The sequence below is a fragment of the Mauremys reevesii genome, linkage group 4 (assembly GCF_016161935.1).
Source record: "Mauremys reevesii isolate NIE-2019 linkage group 4, ASM1616193v1, whole genome shotgun sequence".
NCBI classification, from domain to species: Eukaryota; Metazoa; Chordata; order Testudines; family Geoemydidae; genus Mauremys; species Mauremys reevesii.
This window is the reverse complement of record NC_052626.1, coordinates 28554717-28570695: the sequence shown is the minus strand read 5'-3', so window position 1 is coordinate 28570695 and position 15979 is coordinate 28554717. Positions and strand designations below refer to the sequence as shown.

Sequence of the window (15979 nt, the reverse complement as noted above, 5' to 3'; positions counted from 1 at the left end):
TTCATAGCTGGTTGAATGAAATGTTTTATATTGACAAAATGGAAATGTTTCATTTTGATGTAAACCACTTTTGATTTGTTGCTACTTTAAAAAAAAACAACAACAGTCATTTTGAATGTAAAAACAAAAGTTTTATTTCCAAAATGTCAAAATGAAATGGTCTGATTTTTTTTCAGAAATATTTTTCAACAGAAGTAATTTGGTGAAATTGCCATGAATTTGCAAAATGCTTTGGTGTTGCTGAATCTGCTTTTTTTCCCCCAAAAAAAGACGGTTTCTCAGACTATATTAGTCTTAAGACTCGAGTTTCCTCTCACCTTAATGTGAAATCGGTGTATATCCTATAATTTGAATGGAATGGCTTCTAATTTATATTAGCGTGACTTAGAGCCCACTGGCTCAGTGGTTCAGCATAGCGGCTGAGCGTAGGGACTTCTTTCTGCATCTCAGTTACAGTCTGGAGGGAGTCCTCACTTCTTTGGAGATAGTAGCACCAAGGGGAACAACAAATATATAAGTTCTTCAGCACCATTTTAGCTGCTTACTGACTCAGGCTGGACCTGACAGCCAATAAACCTTGGAGAAATCTGCAGTTATTACAGTCTCAGCCTCTCTCTGCAAATATCATCATAAGGTCAAGTACACAGACACAAAGTGAAAAAGGACTAAAGTACAGGAGAATGTGTAATCATAATACACAATGAACAAAACCGCCATGGCGATGTAAACAAAGACATGTTCCTTTTACGTGGGTAAACATCACTATTCTTTGTTGGGCAATTATCATTTATATTTTATAATGAGATTTAGCAGGAGTTCTACTGAAAGGTTTGTTCTTTTCCTTGACCTTTCAGAAACAGAAGAAAATAGATCGCCTTTGCTGCAGACCCATTATTAGAGGGAAGGATGAAGGCAAGAATGACAATATGTTCCACATCATTCTACTACATACAGTGAACGTAATGGCCAAAGCCACTGTTTCTGAATCACTGCCCTAATGGAGATACCCTACAGAATGTGACAGAGAATGATTTTTCGATCGAATTTTTAAACCAGTCTACAGAAAGCTATAGTAGGAACATGCTTCTCTATTAAACTCCATAGGCTAGTTTAAAAATTGACAGAAAGGGTATCAGTCTCTACTAAATTTTATAGTTTGTTGAGCTATTTCTATGGTACCCTTAGAATTTCTATAGAACTCTGTGGTTTGCTCTCTATTAATTTTTATAGGACATTTCCCTAAAGGGATAAGGCAGCGGACTCTGCAGAGTCAGTTTTCAGAAGTCCTGAGAACCAAAATGTAGGGTACCTTTGATCTTATAAGGAGATATTTATACCTACCTGGAGACAGCTCAGAAAGTGATCCTTTCAGTAGTCTTTTTAACTCAACCTGTAGAATTTAATACAGAATCACACCTGTGGTATATTGAAAACTGTTGGAATTGCAAGCTATCACTTTAAGAGTGTGGGCGAGTTCTCCATTGTGAAAGTGAAGCGTGTAATCTGGGTCTCTCAGTCAGGAACGAGCCAATTCAGAAAAAGGTGGGTTGAACTTTGCCTTTCTGCCTTAAAGAGCAGCCTGCTTTGTCTCTCTCTATTTTTGGTTACTGTGTGTTATTGTTCTGGATTCTAAGAAATGAATTAGTTTTACATTGTAATCTTGAAGCAAGAGTATTTGATGTTATTTACCTTCTCTGTTTATAGGCCATGAGTATAACAATACCCCTGCTCTAGAATTCTATAGACTAGTTTTAAAAATCCTACAGAAAGCTCATTCTTTAGGGCTGTGATTTGGAAGTACTGTTTTCAACTCTTCCATTCACTGTGTGTAGTAGAACTGTGTGACTTTTTACTGTCAATCTTGCATCCCCCTTCCTTCAATGACATGAAAATAGGTCTGCTGCATACCAGATCTAAAATTCCTAAGGGTCAGAAAAAATTCTTGCTGAAGTCAATAGCAGAGGCCCCCACCTAAAGTCACAATCCAGCAAAGCTGATAAGCATGTTCTTACCGTAAGCACATGAGTAGCTTCATGAAATTCAATTGGAACTACTCACATGCTCAGGTTAAGTATATGCTTAAGGGCACTGCTGGGTTGGGGCCTTATTGAGGGCAGAACTGGGCCCTTTGTATGTATAATATGGAGAGAAGAAAAGAGACCCATGCAGGACAGATGTGTAGTCATGTCACTTAATGCACTTCTGGAAGGCACTCTCATACTATGTAAAAGCAGCAAAGAATCTTGTGGCACCGTATAGACTAACAGACGTTTTGCAGCATGAGCTTTCGTGGGTGAATACCCACGCTCATGCTGCAAAATGTCTGTTAGTCTATAAGGTGCCACAGGATTCTTTGCTGCTTTTACAGAACCAAACTAACACGGCTACCCCTCTGATACTTGATCTCATACTATGGTGAGGAGAGCTGTAAAAGGAATAGAACAGTCAAATTGAAATGTGTCTAATTTCATCATTTAAAGTCCAGTCCAAATGAGAAAGCTTAGACATCCTGCACCAACTACTTTGTTTATGGATAAGAAGGTATGAAGGATTTTATTTCTCTTCTAAATGCAAATCATAATGCAACAGGTTTGTTTTGCAGGGCTGACATTTAATTGTTTGCCCTATAGCTCTCAAGAGGAGTTAAATTTAGCATAAGTGTCTGGACAGAATGTCATCTGACACCAGTGTATGTCTGTTGCACAACGTGCCATGGAACGAGTAAAATTTAACTTAGTTAAAAATAACTGTATGCTTACCTCGTAATTTGGCAGACTCCTGGATTTTATCCACTGCAATGATCAACAGATGGTACAATGAGACACAAATATGCAAGGGAACAAGATTGATCAATAAACTTGAGAAAACATAACTTCCCCCTTTTTCTTTACTATATTAATTCATTCTCCCTATTTAGATAAATACTAAATAGCATTCCATAGTCATTTATTTAGAAGCAGGTGGACTCTTTTAAACATATTCGTATTGTCACAGTGGGGCATGGCTTCTTTAAGGGGATATGGGCTCGCTCAAAGAGAATTGGCCCATCTCAGCCACTTCTAAGTAACTACGTTGGTGATTGACTAATGAGCACCTGGACTTGACAAAAGGCTACCAGAGCTCATTTGAAAAGAGGAGCTCCTAGAGAAGCCTGCCTGCCAGCTGACCTCTCCAAACCTACCGGTGGAATGACTGGGTAGGGGAAAGGGGCCAGCAGGAGGACTGTTAGAGTGCTTGCCCATCAAATTCATACCTTTAGTTAATTTGGATTAATTTTTCTTGAAATGGGTTAGTTAAACTGTATTAAACCCATGTGTGAACACCCTCATACAGAATTCAAGTGGCCTTAATTTGATTTAGTTTAATTCCTATCCCTATTCTATAAATAGCCAGATTCTTCCACCCTTGCTCACACTGTATAGCAGATTACTGCACATGTGGTTCCCTTAATTTCAGCATGACTAGCTGTGGAGTAAGGTCAGGGTTGATGGCGGCAGGGGAAGCCAGTACAAATTACCGGGGCCTAGCAGTCCAGAAGGGGCCCTGAGGCCCAGCTTCCCTGTCTTCGTCGGTCCTGTTTAGCTGGTCCGCCCTTGCTGGGGGGCCCCCAAAATTTTTTTCACCGGGGTCCGAACCCGCTCTCGGCAGCCCTGAGTAAGGTACTACTTGGTATGACTGAAGGTAGTAGAATCTGCTCCCCAAATACGTTTACAACTGGCTCCCAGCTTTGTTTTGTTGTATTTAGAGTCCTCTTAGCCCTGCAGGGAAAACTCAAATACAGAAAAGATTGTTGCACAAATGGCAAAAGTACCCAAACCATGTTATGGACAACAGTAAAACAGGCACAAAACCATACACTAATGTCGAAGTATCAACCCTCATCTGAAATGTCTTGACTTGTGTCAAACTCTTAATATTTTAATAAGCTCAGGGTCTTTTTTCTATTTTTGCTGCTGACAGACCACCGTGTCTTGTCTGAACACATGAGGTAAACAAGGTCAGCACTTCTTCTTCTGGCATTGGATAGACAACCGTAGATGCCACAGACAGTAGTATGGGTGACACTTCTATCATCCACCATCCGTCTATCCAGTTGTGGTATTTTTAAGGCACCTACTCCTATCATCTTGGTACTTAAAAATTGTTCCTTCTAAGTCAATATTTAGCCAATGGCCCTGCTTCATGCTGAGGGTCCCTTTGCTCCTAGAAGTACTGGGGTAGATCTGCAGCGGGTGTAAATTGTCTTGGTTTCATTGAAATTGACACCGGCTGAGGATCTGCCCCATGATCTTTAGAAGAAAGCCGAAATCTCTGGCCACTTGTGGCCATTAAGCAGCCCATGGCACTTTTGCAGGACTAGGGATAAGCAATGTGGATGAATAAATTCTGCTTGCCAACATTCCCTCTGCAGTGTGTGATACATTCATTTTTCTTCACTAACTAAAACCCAGTTGTGTCCTACAGCACAGTTGGTAAAGAATGGCTGCTATGCTCTGTCCCAAAGAAGGCTCAGTTTCAGTAGTGTATGAAGTGGTCCCAGTACATCAGTTTACTCCAGGTATTTCCAAGGCACCCATCACAGTGGTATCTATATATGAGCCTAAGCTCAGCATCTAATAGTGCTTCTGGATGGTGAATGCTTGGGACATATTATGGGTGTAAGCAGAAGAGAGTATGAGGTGCTATAAGAACATCAGAGAATGTGGTGATGCAGTGTGTGGAATGTAGTAACTTCCACGTGGCTGCTGAGAAAGGAAAAGTTTTTCTTTCAAGGGATTAGAAACTGGATATAGGGATTCCAGGTTCCCAGGCCAAATCCAGCCCAGCTCTGGTTGGAAGTGGCTGCCATCTGAAAGCTGTACAGTACCCTACGAGAGATAAGTTTGGAGGTCCCAATCTAGGTAGCAATGGATAGATGCTCACATCCCAAAAACGATCACAACTGCATAAATTGGACCCTTTTGGGTGATCTCAGCAAAAAAGCCTGCCTCATAGGTAGAGTGGATCTTTCAAGGTCAGAGCTGAAGCACGTTACCATGTCACTGCGGGGATGTTTATATTGTCCATGCTGTGCCTGTTTTATAGATACTAGAAGACTTAGCTTTTTGGGGCTGTCAGGACAACACCTTTCATGAGCACTTAAATCATACAAAAATGGCTTTTGTTTTTGTTTAACTTAAGTACTTTAGTCATGTTTGCATTATCTATCTATCTATCTATCTATCTATCTATCTCTTGCTTAGTTTAATTACCTGTTTTTTCAGTTACATAAGAATTGCCAGATTGGCTCAAACCTAAGGTCCATCTAGTCCAGTATCCTGTCTCTGACGCTGGCCAACACCAGATGCTTCAGAGGAAGGTGCAAGAAACCACACATTAGGCAGATGTGGGATAAACATGATCCCCCTGCCCCGGGAATGTCTCCTCTTCAACCTAATATTTAGAACAGGGGTCGGCAACCTTTGCCACGCAACCCATCAGGGTAATCTGAAGGCAGGTCGCGAGACATTTTGTTTACGTTGACCATTCGCAGGCATATATTTCTAGAGCATGCAGGGATGTAATCAGGAAGGCCAAGGCACGATTGGCGTTCCAGCTAACAAGGGATGTGAAGGGTAACAAGAAGGGTTTCTACAGGTATGTTAGCAACAAGAAGGTCAGGGAAAGTGTGGGACCCTTACTGAATGGGGGAGGCAACCTAGTGACAGATGATGTGGAAAAAGTTGAAGTACTCTGTGCTTTTTTTGCCTTGGTCTTCACAGACAAGGTCAGCTCCCAGACTGCTGCACTGGGCAGCACAGTATGGGGAGGAGGTGGGATATTCATTCATGCACATATAACAACCCATTGTAGTATACAAACATCTCATGATCACTAGCAGGGATTGAACCTTGGGTCTTTAGCACCAAAAAACACAAGCCGCCTTGTACTGTATTCCTGAATCCTGAAGCTATGAACAAGCAGCAGGATGTTGCAGTTGCTGAGGCCAGCCAGTAGAGGGAGACAAGATCACATTTATTAAGCCAGTTTACCACACTTTGCCCACAAATTGCATAATGTATAAAATGATTTGGAAGTCAAACACTGAATGCTTTGTTTCAATCTGTAGAGGAAATGTGTAGCTATGTTTTATAATCACAAACCTTCCTAAAAAGCTCCACTTCCTGCAAACAAGGACTATGATGAATATGTTAACAATATCTCAGTGAGGCAGCCTGGACAGAGACCCACTAACGTTACAGCAGTGAAACGTTATCCACATTTTTCATTTTGCAGTGTATAATCAGAACCAAAGCTCTTTTGTTATAAAAAGAAAATCCCTCAATATTTTAAATCAGGATAAAAACATGTTGTTGGTTCAGTGTTTAGGTGGGCTGGAATGTTTCATAATCACGTCTATTTGCTTTTGATTTAAAAGAAAAAACAAGCAACCAAAAAGATGTAACAGAAACCACTGGAGCCTTTGGAGGACACTGAACCCAGGCATGTGACATGAGCATTGCCTTTTGTAACCTTAACCCATCCCACATGCTTGGAGTCAGTAATAAAGATCAGTCCAGCACTGCTGGGTTTCACACCTGTGTTACAGACCATTAGGGCCAAATTTTGCTTTCAGTTACATTAGTGCAGCTCCTGTGAAATTAGTGGGGTTGCACTACAGTAACTGAACAATATTTGCTCTACAGAGTGCATAGAAGATCAATGGAAATAAAACTAGTCTCCTTTTGATTAACTAGAAGTTACATACATAAATACTCAAAATAAGAATAGCCCCCTAACCATTGACAGGCAGTTTTTTTCTGAGCAAAGTGACAAAAGTGATGAAGGAAATAGGTATTTTCTATTTTTAGATCCCCCCCCACAGTTTCTTGGAACAGATTCTTCACCTCACCTGAGTTCTGCTTGGATGCAGTGGAGGATGTTGGTTCCAGGATCCTGAGCTGCCCAGCACAAGTTAAAGTGGCAGAAGAGTAGTCACATTGGAATGACAACTGGCCCAGGAACCACCTCTGCCAGCTTTCTGTTGGTGGAGAATTCCCCTGCCCAGGTAGAATTTGTCACTATCTATTTCCAGGTGCTTTTAGTCAACTTGCACTATGCACACTTATATGATGTAAAGTGTATGGAGTGGACCAGAGAATGTATCCCTTTATCATTAGAAGTGTTTGTCAGAATTATTGAGCCAGTTCCTATGTTGATTTAAAAGAGCTTCTCTCCATTCATTTCAATTCAACTATTCCTATTTACCCAAGCTGAAGATCTAGCCCAGTGTCTTTGGACCCAGAAAGTATTTAAGAGAGAGTCTCACAGCTTCTTCCAAAGGGCTTTGGAAACTATGTTTAAAATCTTACATAACACAATATACAAATGACATACACTGACTAGTCATGTGATGTTCTAGTGACATTTTCTGTATTTTTTTTTTTTTTAAATCCAGACTACAAACTGGATCTAGTAAGAGAAAAACAATAGATTTCAGGCTCCTCGTGGTTTAAAAAAGAATCGTGCAGGAGATCAAGGGAATAGGAGATGGAGCCTTTAACCACAGAGGTTGATGGTTTGAATTCAACAAAGGTTGATGGATATTGTGCAAAATATATGATCTTATGGTTGTGTGCGGTTGTGATGTCATGAGTTGGTGGGTCACAGCCTAGTATGAATTGTACAGGTGTCCTCTTGACAAAAATCATCATCCAGATTAGAAGCACTGTACCCATCTCAGAAACCCCCCCGCCTGCTGCCTCAAAAAACCCCAAACATCACGTTGACTGAGTCTCCTTACCCCTAGATGGGGTCCCAGTGTGTGGGGGCAGGAGCGAGGGTGGTTCCCAAACTTGCACAGCCACAGCCTGCTCTGTGGAAAGGGAACTTCAGTGCCCAAGTCTTAGTCCAGTATCAACTCATTTGAAGTTTGAGAGGTTTTAAACAGGGATTGGGAACTGTGGGGACAGGACAGAATTAGGCAAACCAAACAGCTTCCAAAAGCTCAAACAAATGTCACCCCAAACTTCCATTTTCAATGTTTGTAACCTTAAAGTATTCAGGACTTGCTTTTATTTTTCCTTTATTTCAGTGCATCTGGACCGGGCTCTTTTACTGCAGATGTCAGGTGGGGGAGGAAGTGTTTTCCTTTTCCAATTGCAATAAAAAACAGGGTGTTTTAATGAGATTGCCGTGCATAGCTATGCAGCGGAGTTGTTCCCTGGGCAAGCAAAGCCCAGCCAGCCACCCTCAGCGAAGACACTCTCCCTGCACCGAGGCCCTGATCCACTCTGTGTCCCGCGTTCTCTTTTAGAACGCGGCCCGGGGTTGCTAGGGGAACGCCGAAAGAAGCCGGCTACTGAAAGGTAACTGTAGCAACAGCAAACTCACCTCCTCCCTCTTCTTCCCCCCCGCTCGCCCGCCTTCCCCGGACTCTTGTGCGTGAGCTCTGCAAGAGCTTTGCAACACATTCTGAAGTTGCTACTAAAATAGACTGCTCTGCATGTCTCGTGCAGTTAAAACAATACACTTCTAATTGCTTTGTTGTAAGCAAACTCTTACAAACTCTGTTGCAAACTCTTACCCTTCTGCAGAAGGAGAACGACACTGCAACGCACATGGCTTGTGCATGAAGTATTGCAGGTAGGGAAAGTCGCCAGCTAGATTCCCGAGCTCATCATGAGTGACCTGGAGTCCCTGGCAGTGCCAAGGAACGATCATCCTAGGTACTCACTGCAGCTGGAAAACAGGAGGAGGAACGTTTTTGTAACCCAGTTAGGGGAATACAGGTAGGTGATGTCACTTGCACTCACGTTTTATTTCCTTGAATCTAAAGTCTAAAAGGGGAGTGTTAAAGTGAATGTGCCTGTGAGACTTGAGGTTCAGAAATTGAACTCCCCTTTCCCTGTGTGTTTCCAGACATTTAGAATAAGAAGAACAGATTGATTAGTATTGAAGTAGCCTTTATGGTAGACATATAAAAATAGCTCCCTCCCCTGGGGATCTGCCTTGACTGTGGAGTTTGTGTCTCAGGGGCTGAGCTATCTCAGAAGATGCTTTTAGGCTAGACAATTTAGTCAGATTGAAGCCATCTCAATTTCGACTATAAAATTATTGTTTGCAACATCTGAATGTGTCCATGTATTGTATCTGAATCCATCTTGCAAACCCAGAGTAGAGTAGAAGACAGCAAGGCAGTTAATCATTTAAACTTACAAGGTATAGTATGGAGTATGGAGTCTATTAAAAAAACACACCATGCATAATGTGACTCATATGCACAATTGGCAAACTCAGCCCTGGAAAAGCCCAGGACAAATCTGGGAAACTGGATATGTGCAGCAGCTGCTGCATATGTGTGTCCTGTTAATCTGTCTAGTTTGCTGTTTGTAATGTGGCCATCACTGTGGTTTCTGTTTGCCAACATACTGTACTTGTGACGTAAGTATGAATCTACCATATCTGGTTGACTTGCTGGCTATCTAAAAAGTCATGAGAGGTCAAGGATGCATAGTCCTCATGTATTTTGGCAGCCATTTCTTTTTTTATAAAACATCTTTTCAAAAGAATAAGTAATATACCAGACATGCCCATTAGTTCTAATTGTGCACATTTAAGGGCCATCTCTAGAGTTTTATAGCACCCTGGACTCAAAGATTTCAATCCCCAGTAATACAAGGCTCAGGGTTTCTAACCCTCATGACCACAAACAAACCAAAATGGAAAATGGTAACTTGAGACATTTTGCAGTGGGATTAATCTTGTAATGGAAACTTAAATTCTTTTTCCAGTTCTGCCTGACTTTGTGGCCAGGGGCAGGTCACCAACTGCCAATGTTTCACTTTTCATATTTGTAAAACAAATAACATTAATCTGTCCAGGTACTTATGTGAACATTTGATAATACTTCTGTATGTCCTAAGGTGTTGTGAGAGCACTAAATTAATCGTTTGTTTAGTGATTAACTAAGGACACCAGGGCAAACTTCTAGTCTTAAGAGAAGTGCCAGGAAACCTTTAATGTGCACACAAGAGGTCTCTTTCAGAGTCTCTCACACTATAGAGAGCACTGAACACAATTTATTGGCCACAGAAAGATGAAGTGAGTCTACCCTTTTGGGATTTGAACATGTGGATTTAAGTTTTATTAATGACCTTGGCACAAAAAGTAGAAGTGTGCTAATGAAATTTGCTGATGATACAAAGTTGAGAGGCATCGTCAATACAGAGGAGGATCAGAATATTATACAGGAAGATCAGGATGACCTTGAAGACTAGTAACAGAAATGGGATGAAAGTCAATAGTACAAAGTGCAAGGTCATGCATTTAGGGTTTAATAATAAGAATTTCTGCTACGAGCTAAGAGCTTATCAGTTGGAAACAAAAATAGAGAAGAGACCTGGCTGTGAGGGTTGATTATAGAATGATTAGCCATTAATGTGATGCAACTGTGAAAAATGCAAATGTGCTCCTAGGATGTATTAGGGAAGGCATTTCCAGTAGAGCTAGAGAAGTATTAATGCCATTGTACAAGGCATTTATAGGACCTCCTATGGAATACTTTGTACAGTTCTTGTCACCCATGTTCAAGAAAGATGAATTTAAAGTGGAGCAGGTGCTGATTAGGGGAATGGAGGGCCTATCTTATGCGAAGAGGCTGGAAGAGCTTGGTTTGTTTAGCCTAGCAAAAAGAAGGCTGAGAGGGGTTATGAGTGCTCTGTATAATTGCATTGGGGGTAAATACCAGGGAGTATGAAGTGCTGTGTAGGCTAATGGATAATACTGTCACAAGAACAAGTGGATATAAACTGGCCATGAAAAAATTCAGGCTGGAAATTAGAAGAAGGTTTCTAAACATCTAAGTGGAGAGGTTCTGGAACAGTCTCCCAATAGGAATTGTGGGGACAGATAACTTAATTCTCTTTAAGAGAGAGCTGGACAAATTTGAGTACAATTGTATGAGGGAGTTGCTTGTGTTTGGGGGAGGGGGGGCAGGGCTCAATAGCCCTGGGACTCACTTCCAGTTTATACAGGGATGGCCATGACTGGAGATGGTACGATGGTGAGGTGGGCCCGGGCTCTGAGAGGGCACCGAGCATTCTCTCTCTCAGGTGCTTGGCTGGCTGGTTCTTGCTCATGTGCTCAGAGTCTAATTGATCTCCATGTGTGGGGTCGGGAAGGAATTTTCCTCCAGGTCAGATTGGCAATGACCTTGGGAGGTTTTCACCTTCCTCTACAGTGTGTGGCTGCAGGTCACTTGCCAGCTACACCTGGGTCCATCTCACTTAATCAGTTCCCTGCCATGGCAGAGGGTTGGACATTGGTGCATCAATCCTTCCTATTCTTAGCCTGTGGCACACAATAGTCTGATCTCTTGTGGGTCTTATTTACTTTGGTCTCATTTTCTTTGTTGGGTTTAGTGTGTGGGTGCTGGGTGGTGTTGGTGGCCTGTGATATGCAGGAGAACAGACTTGACAATCTTGTGTGGTCCCTTCTGGCCTTAAACTCTATCACTCTGATCTGGCCTGTCAAAAAGATGTCCTTAATTCTCTCCATGTAAAGGTGACTCTCATTTGTTTTCCCAGGGAAGAAGAGGATAAAGATGTTACTCATATCCCTATCATCAGCGAGGTTAGATGTGGTTTTTTTTGCCTTCTCCTTTTGTGTCTGTGTGTCACAGGGAACATAGTTCAAGAGCTTCCCCTTCAACAGGGTGCTGTGTATGTGTCATGAAGACTCAAATCACCTGTGTCTGTCTATATGGGAATTGTATGGCCCTCATTGGTGTAGGATCTGAGTTTGGTGGCTGGATAGGTGCGCAGGGCCTCCTTAGGCATACACGGCTGCGTAGGGCACCTGAAAATTTGGGGCACTACCGGGACCATAGGCGACGACTTCTCATCTTGCCCGGGGATGCTGGACCGCCTCCCTCCGCTCCAGGCCCTGCCCCCACTCCACCCCTTCCTCCAAGCCCCTGCCCCACCTCTTCCTGCCGCTGCTCCATCCCCGTTTCGCCTCTTCCCCGCCTCCTTCCCTGAACATGCCCCATGCCCGCTCCTTCCTTTCCCTCCCGGAGCTTGAATGCCACAAATCAGCTGTTCACGGCACTCCAGAAGCACTGGGAGGGAGGGGGAGGAGTTGGTAAGCGCCGGGCCACTGGTGCGCGAGAGGCCTGGGGGGAGGAGGGTTGAGGGGAAGAGTGTGGTTCCAGTTCCCCATGGGTGCTCCAGTCCCAGAGCACCCACCCACGGAGTCCACATCTATGCCCGGGACAGCAGGTAAGAGCAGGTTGGCTCCCGCACACCCAGTGCACGCTGCAGTCTCCTTACTAGGCAGAAGGCAGGGACCGTATTCACAGAGGAACCAGTTGCACTGGCATAGATGCACCAGTATAGGGGCACCAGTATTCACAAAGCCAAATATGCCAGCATAGGGGCACCAGTTTAATAATGCTGCGTAAAGCCCCATAAATCCTAAGGACGGCTCTGTAGGTGAGACCATGGAACCCTTTTCCTCAGGAAAATTACCTCAGCGCCACGTATCAGTTGCTGAGGTAATGTGATGACATAGTTGCAGAAAGTTCCTTGAAAGGATGCTGCAGACAGCTCATACAAGAGCTCTGTTCCACTGTGGGCCTCTCAACCCTGACCAAGACACGTCATTCTTTATGTGGGGGATTTCTTTTGCAAAAACACCTCAGTGCTCTTTTTCATACCCACACAAATACGAGAGGCCTCTTAACAAAGAGCATTAACAAACCAGTGTGGGCACCAAGCAGGAAAAATATATTCTGATAAGGAAATAAATTTCAGCTTCAAGCTTCCAACTACCATGGGCTCAATCCTGACATCTTTAGTTAGGAAGACTCCCACTGACCTGAATGGGAACCTTGCTGTGGACCTCAGTAGAAAGTAGAGCAGGCTTTTAGTAAGGGCTTCAGGACTGGGCTAAGAAAAAGTCAAAGACAAAACTTCCTGAGGGTTTAGTGACACTTGCTAATCACTTCTTTATAGTTGGGATGTCCTGTCACATCTTAACACCTTAACACCATCTTCTGAAGCATCTTATCCAACATGGTAAATTCTGATTCTTCTCTCATTTACCCCAGTCTAATTCCATTAACCAAAATGGAGTTATTCTTGAGTTACGCCCAAGGAGAATCAGGTCTTATGTGCATTGCATCACCATCAAGACTGGATTGTAGAAAATGTTGCCTGTGAGGAAATAAATACAGCCCAGCTGATATTAAGCCCCTGCACTGATATATAGCTTATGTCCCTCTGTATGAATTCTTTTCTCACACCGTGGTCACATTTGGCAGGTTGAGAGCTCTGGGCCACTGTCTGCTCTCAGTGCAGTCAAGGGGAGCTCTGTCATTTGCCTTAATAGGATTGGGACTTGGCCTTAAAACTGCAGCATTCATGTTCTTGTTTGAATCCTTGTTTTCTTATTTTAATCCGTACCTTGAGGGCAAGGGAATAAAAATGATTATGTCAGTTAGTACTTTAAGACAAAAAGTAATGATGCACCGAATTTGTTTTTATGCGAGACCTATGGGAACGTCACAGGAATTTGTTATGTGCCTCTATTGATTTGAAAACCCACTTCCACTTGTAGGCCCCCAGCAAGATTCTTGAGACTGATGCAAACTCTTTGCAAAAAACCTTGGTTCTGAAGAAAGAGGTTGAAGTTGATCGTGTCACGGCAGAGCTGATTGCTAAGAGGCAGGAATTTAAAGAGCGGATGGAAGCTGTGGCTCAGCGGAGAGCACAATTTGCCAAAAAGCAGCAGGATGTAAGCATCATTTCCCATCTGTGTTATGATAAGAGAGCACTTAGGGTCCCTGAGGAGTTAGTCCTGGTCTTTTCACATTCCCAGGACTCTGCTCTGGTGGTTTCCATATCTGCACACTTGCTTCTGGGCCTGGTGCAGTGCAGTCAATGGTGCATTTGAGTGCTTGGCAGAGTCATGTTGGAGCAGGCAAGACCTGCAGCCTGGTACGCTTTTTCCCAAGTGAGAGCAGTGTGCTCTCCTGAGGTTACAAACCAACGGTTTACCACACTAGGGATTTAACCACGAGGCACACACCATATCCACATTGGCTGGTCCACTAAACTGCTTTATTAACTCAACATAACGGGGTATTTTTCATTCGGATTATGGTTGGAGTGTGTGAGTGGGGGCGTATGATCCGGATTATGGTTAGTGGACGGCGTTATATCCAGTATTGCACTCTGGACCGCACACACAGCAATCTGCTCGGACAGCAGGACATGTAGAGCAGGATGCAAGCCCCAGGTAGACAGGATTTGCCCGCGAACTTTTGAATATTTCCATTTTGGCGCAGTTAAAAATCAAATTAAAAATCAAAAGAAGAGCAAAAAAATCAAAAATAAAGAAGATCAGATCAGAAGGCAAAAAATGTGAAATCTGCACTATCAGCACAAAAGAAACAGAAAAAATAATTTTAAAAAGATCAGACAAATTCCATAAACAGAAAAAAAGCACACTGCTAAAAATGCTGCGTGACAAAGCCCAAAGATCAAACATCAAATGGGGACTGGGGGGGGACTGGACTCCGAACATTCCATGGTCCTGCGAGCTCATGTTGCTTTCTTAGCAGTCTCTCCCAAATTGCTCAGGTCAACACTTAACCATGGAGCACAGTGTCGTCACACATAGTGTTTCTACCCACCACCCCCCTAAACCCCCCAGAACCTCAAAAAGCTCTTCTCTCTCCTCTCTTGATAACATGTCACCTCTCTTATGCTGCACATGTCACTCCGATGCTGCCAACATCCAACACAACACCAACACACGCACCGCCACAGGCATGGTGACTGATGGCCCATCCCTGGTCAGCCCATCAGCAATGGTGCAAATGGCAAAAGCATCAGCAAAAAGACACAGTAAAGCATGATGACCATAGGTCGAAAGGTCGATGCCTAGGTCATTAGATGGTTAGATGGTGCTATATGCTGGTATATTTCATCATGCCATCGGCTGATCCATGTCAGATGGGCTCCATCAGCCCCACCCAGGGCCCTTCATGAAAAGAAAACCTGCCCTGTGAAAAGACTAGCAGCAAGATCCTTCCTCCTCTGAACTGTCTGCTCTCTCTCTCTACCTCTGGACTCTCCTGTCTGCATCACTGCCTCACTAACTCTTCCACTCATATCTCACTCTCAAATCACCTACTCTTCTTCACATACTTCATCACACAGTGGGGACAGCCAGGCTGAGGCCCAGGAAGGTGAGGAAGGAGCAGAATCAACAGGTGGGGTTTGAAGCAGGAGCACTCAGGAGGACCTGTGAATAAGCAACTTCTCACTCTCTGACTCTTCTGCAGCTGTGCTCTCTGGCTCTCTGGTTCTCTCTTTCTCTCTGGTTCTCTAGTACTTGCCCATATTCTAGGGGGGGACTTGGGATTTCTAGGATTCTCTAGGGGACTGGCCCAGGACTGATTCAGGACTGGATCTATTTTTAAATACCAAGGAGTCAATCCTTTCCCAGTTCCAGCTTTAGCTTTAGCCCCTGGCTAAGCAAAGGGGCACTTATTAACACACACAAATGGAACAGCAAAAAGGACTGTAGCCACAATCATCTTATTACAAATTATGGTATATGGGATGGGTGATATCATGCAATGGCAAATCCCTATCATCATGCAAAGCAAAGCTGCGCTGTGCTGTGCTGCGCTGCTGAGTCGCCTCTGTGTGTGCACATCCAGTCACACACAGTGACCACAGGCTCCACACAGGCTCCATGCCTGCCATGCCATGGCATCAAAAAGGCATGAAAAAAAAAAAGGCAATGCTGCTCTCCTGCCGTGACTTCCCAGCGGAAGTGGACTGACGTGACTACCGACATTTACCGACCACCAAATTCTTCCGGAAATTCAAAGGGGCGGGGGGAGGAGGAGGGAGGGGCGGGGAACTGGGGGGGGGTCTGCAGCTACCCACAGGATGCTGCTCCAGAGAAATCGGCCTTCCCTCGA

General features: G+C 43.6%; 1 protein-coding gene across 4 annotated transcripts in view; it reads left to right on the top strand.

Moving 5' to 3' along the window:
* CCDC197 (coiled-coil domain containing 197) overlaps positions 1-15979 on the top strand; it is a 45769-nt gene that overhangs the window by 4998 nt on the left and 24792 nt on the right. For 2 of the 4 annotated variants that reach the window (XM_039537009.1, XM_039537007.1), the window contains 3 exons: positions 8577-8771; positions 11568-11613; positions 13600-13776. In XM_039537009.1, the coding sequence (XP_039392943.1) occupies positions 8662-8771; positions 11568-11613; positions 13600-13776 (333 nt within the window). In that variant the 5' untranslated portion in view covers positions 8577-8661. Of the gene's footprint in view, positions 1-8229; positions 8349-8465; positions 8772-11567; positions 11614-13599; positions 13777-15979 lie in introns of those variants that run through there. The other 2 variants (XM_039537008.1, XM_039537010.1) reach the window with 2 other exon arrangements.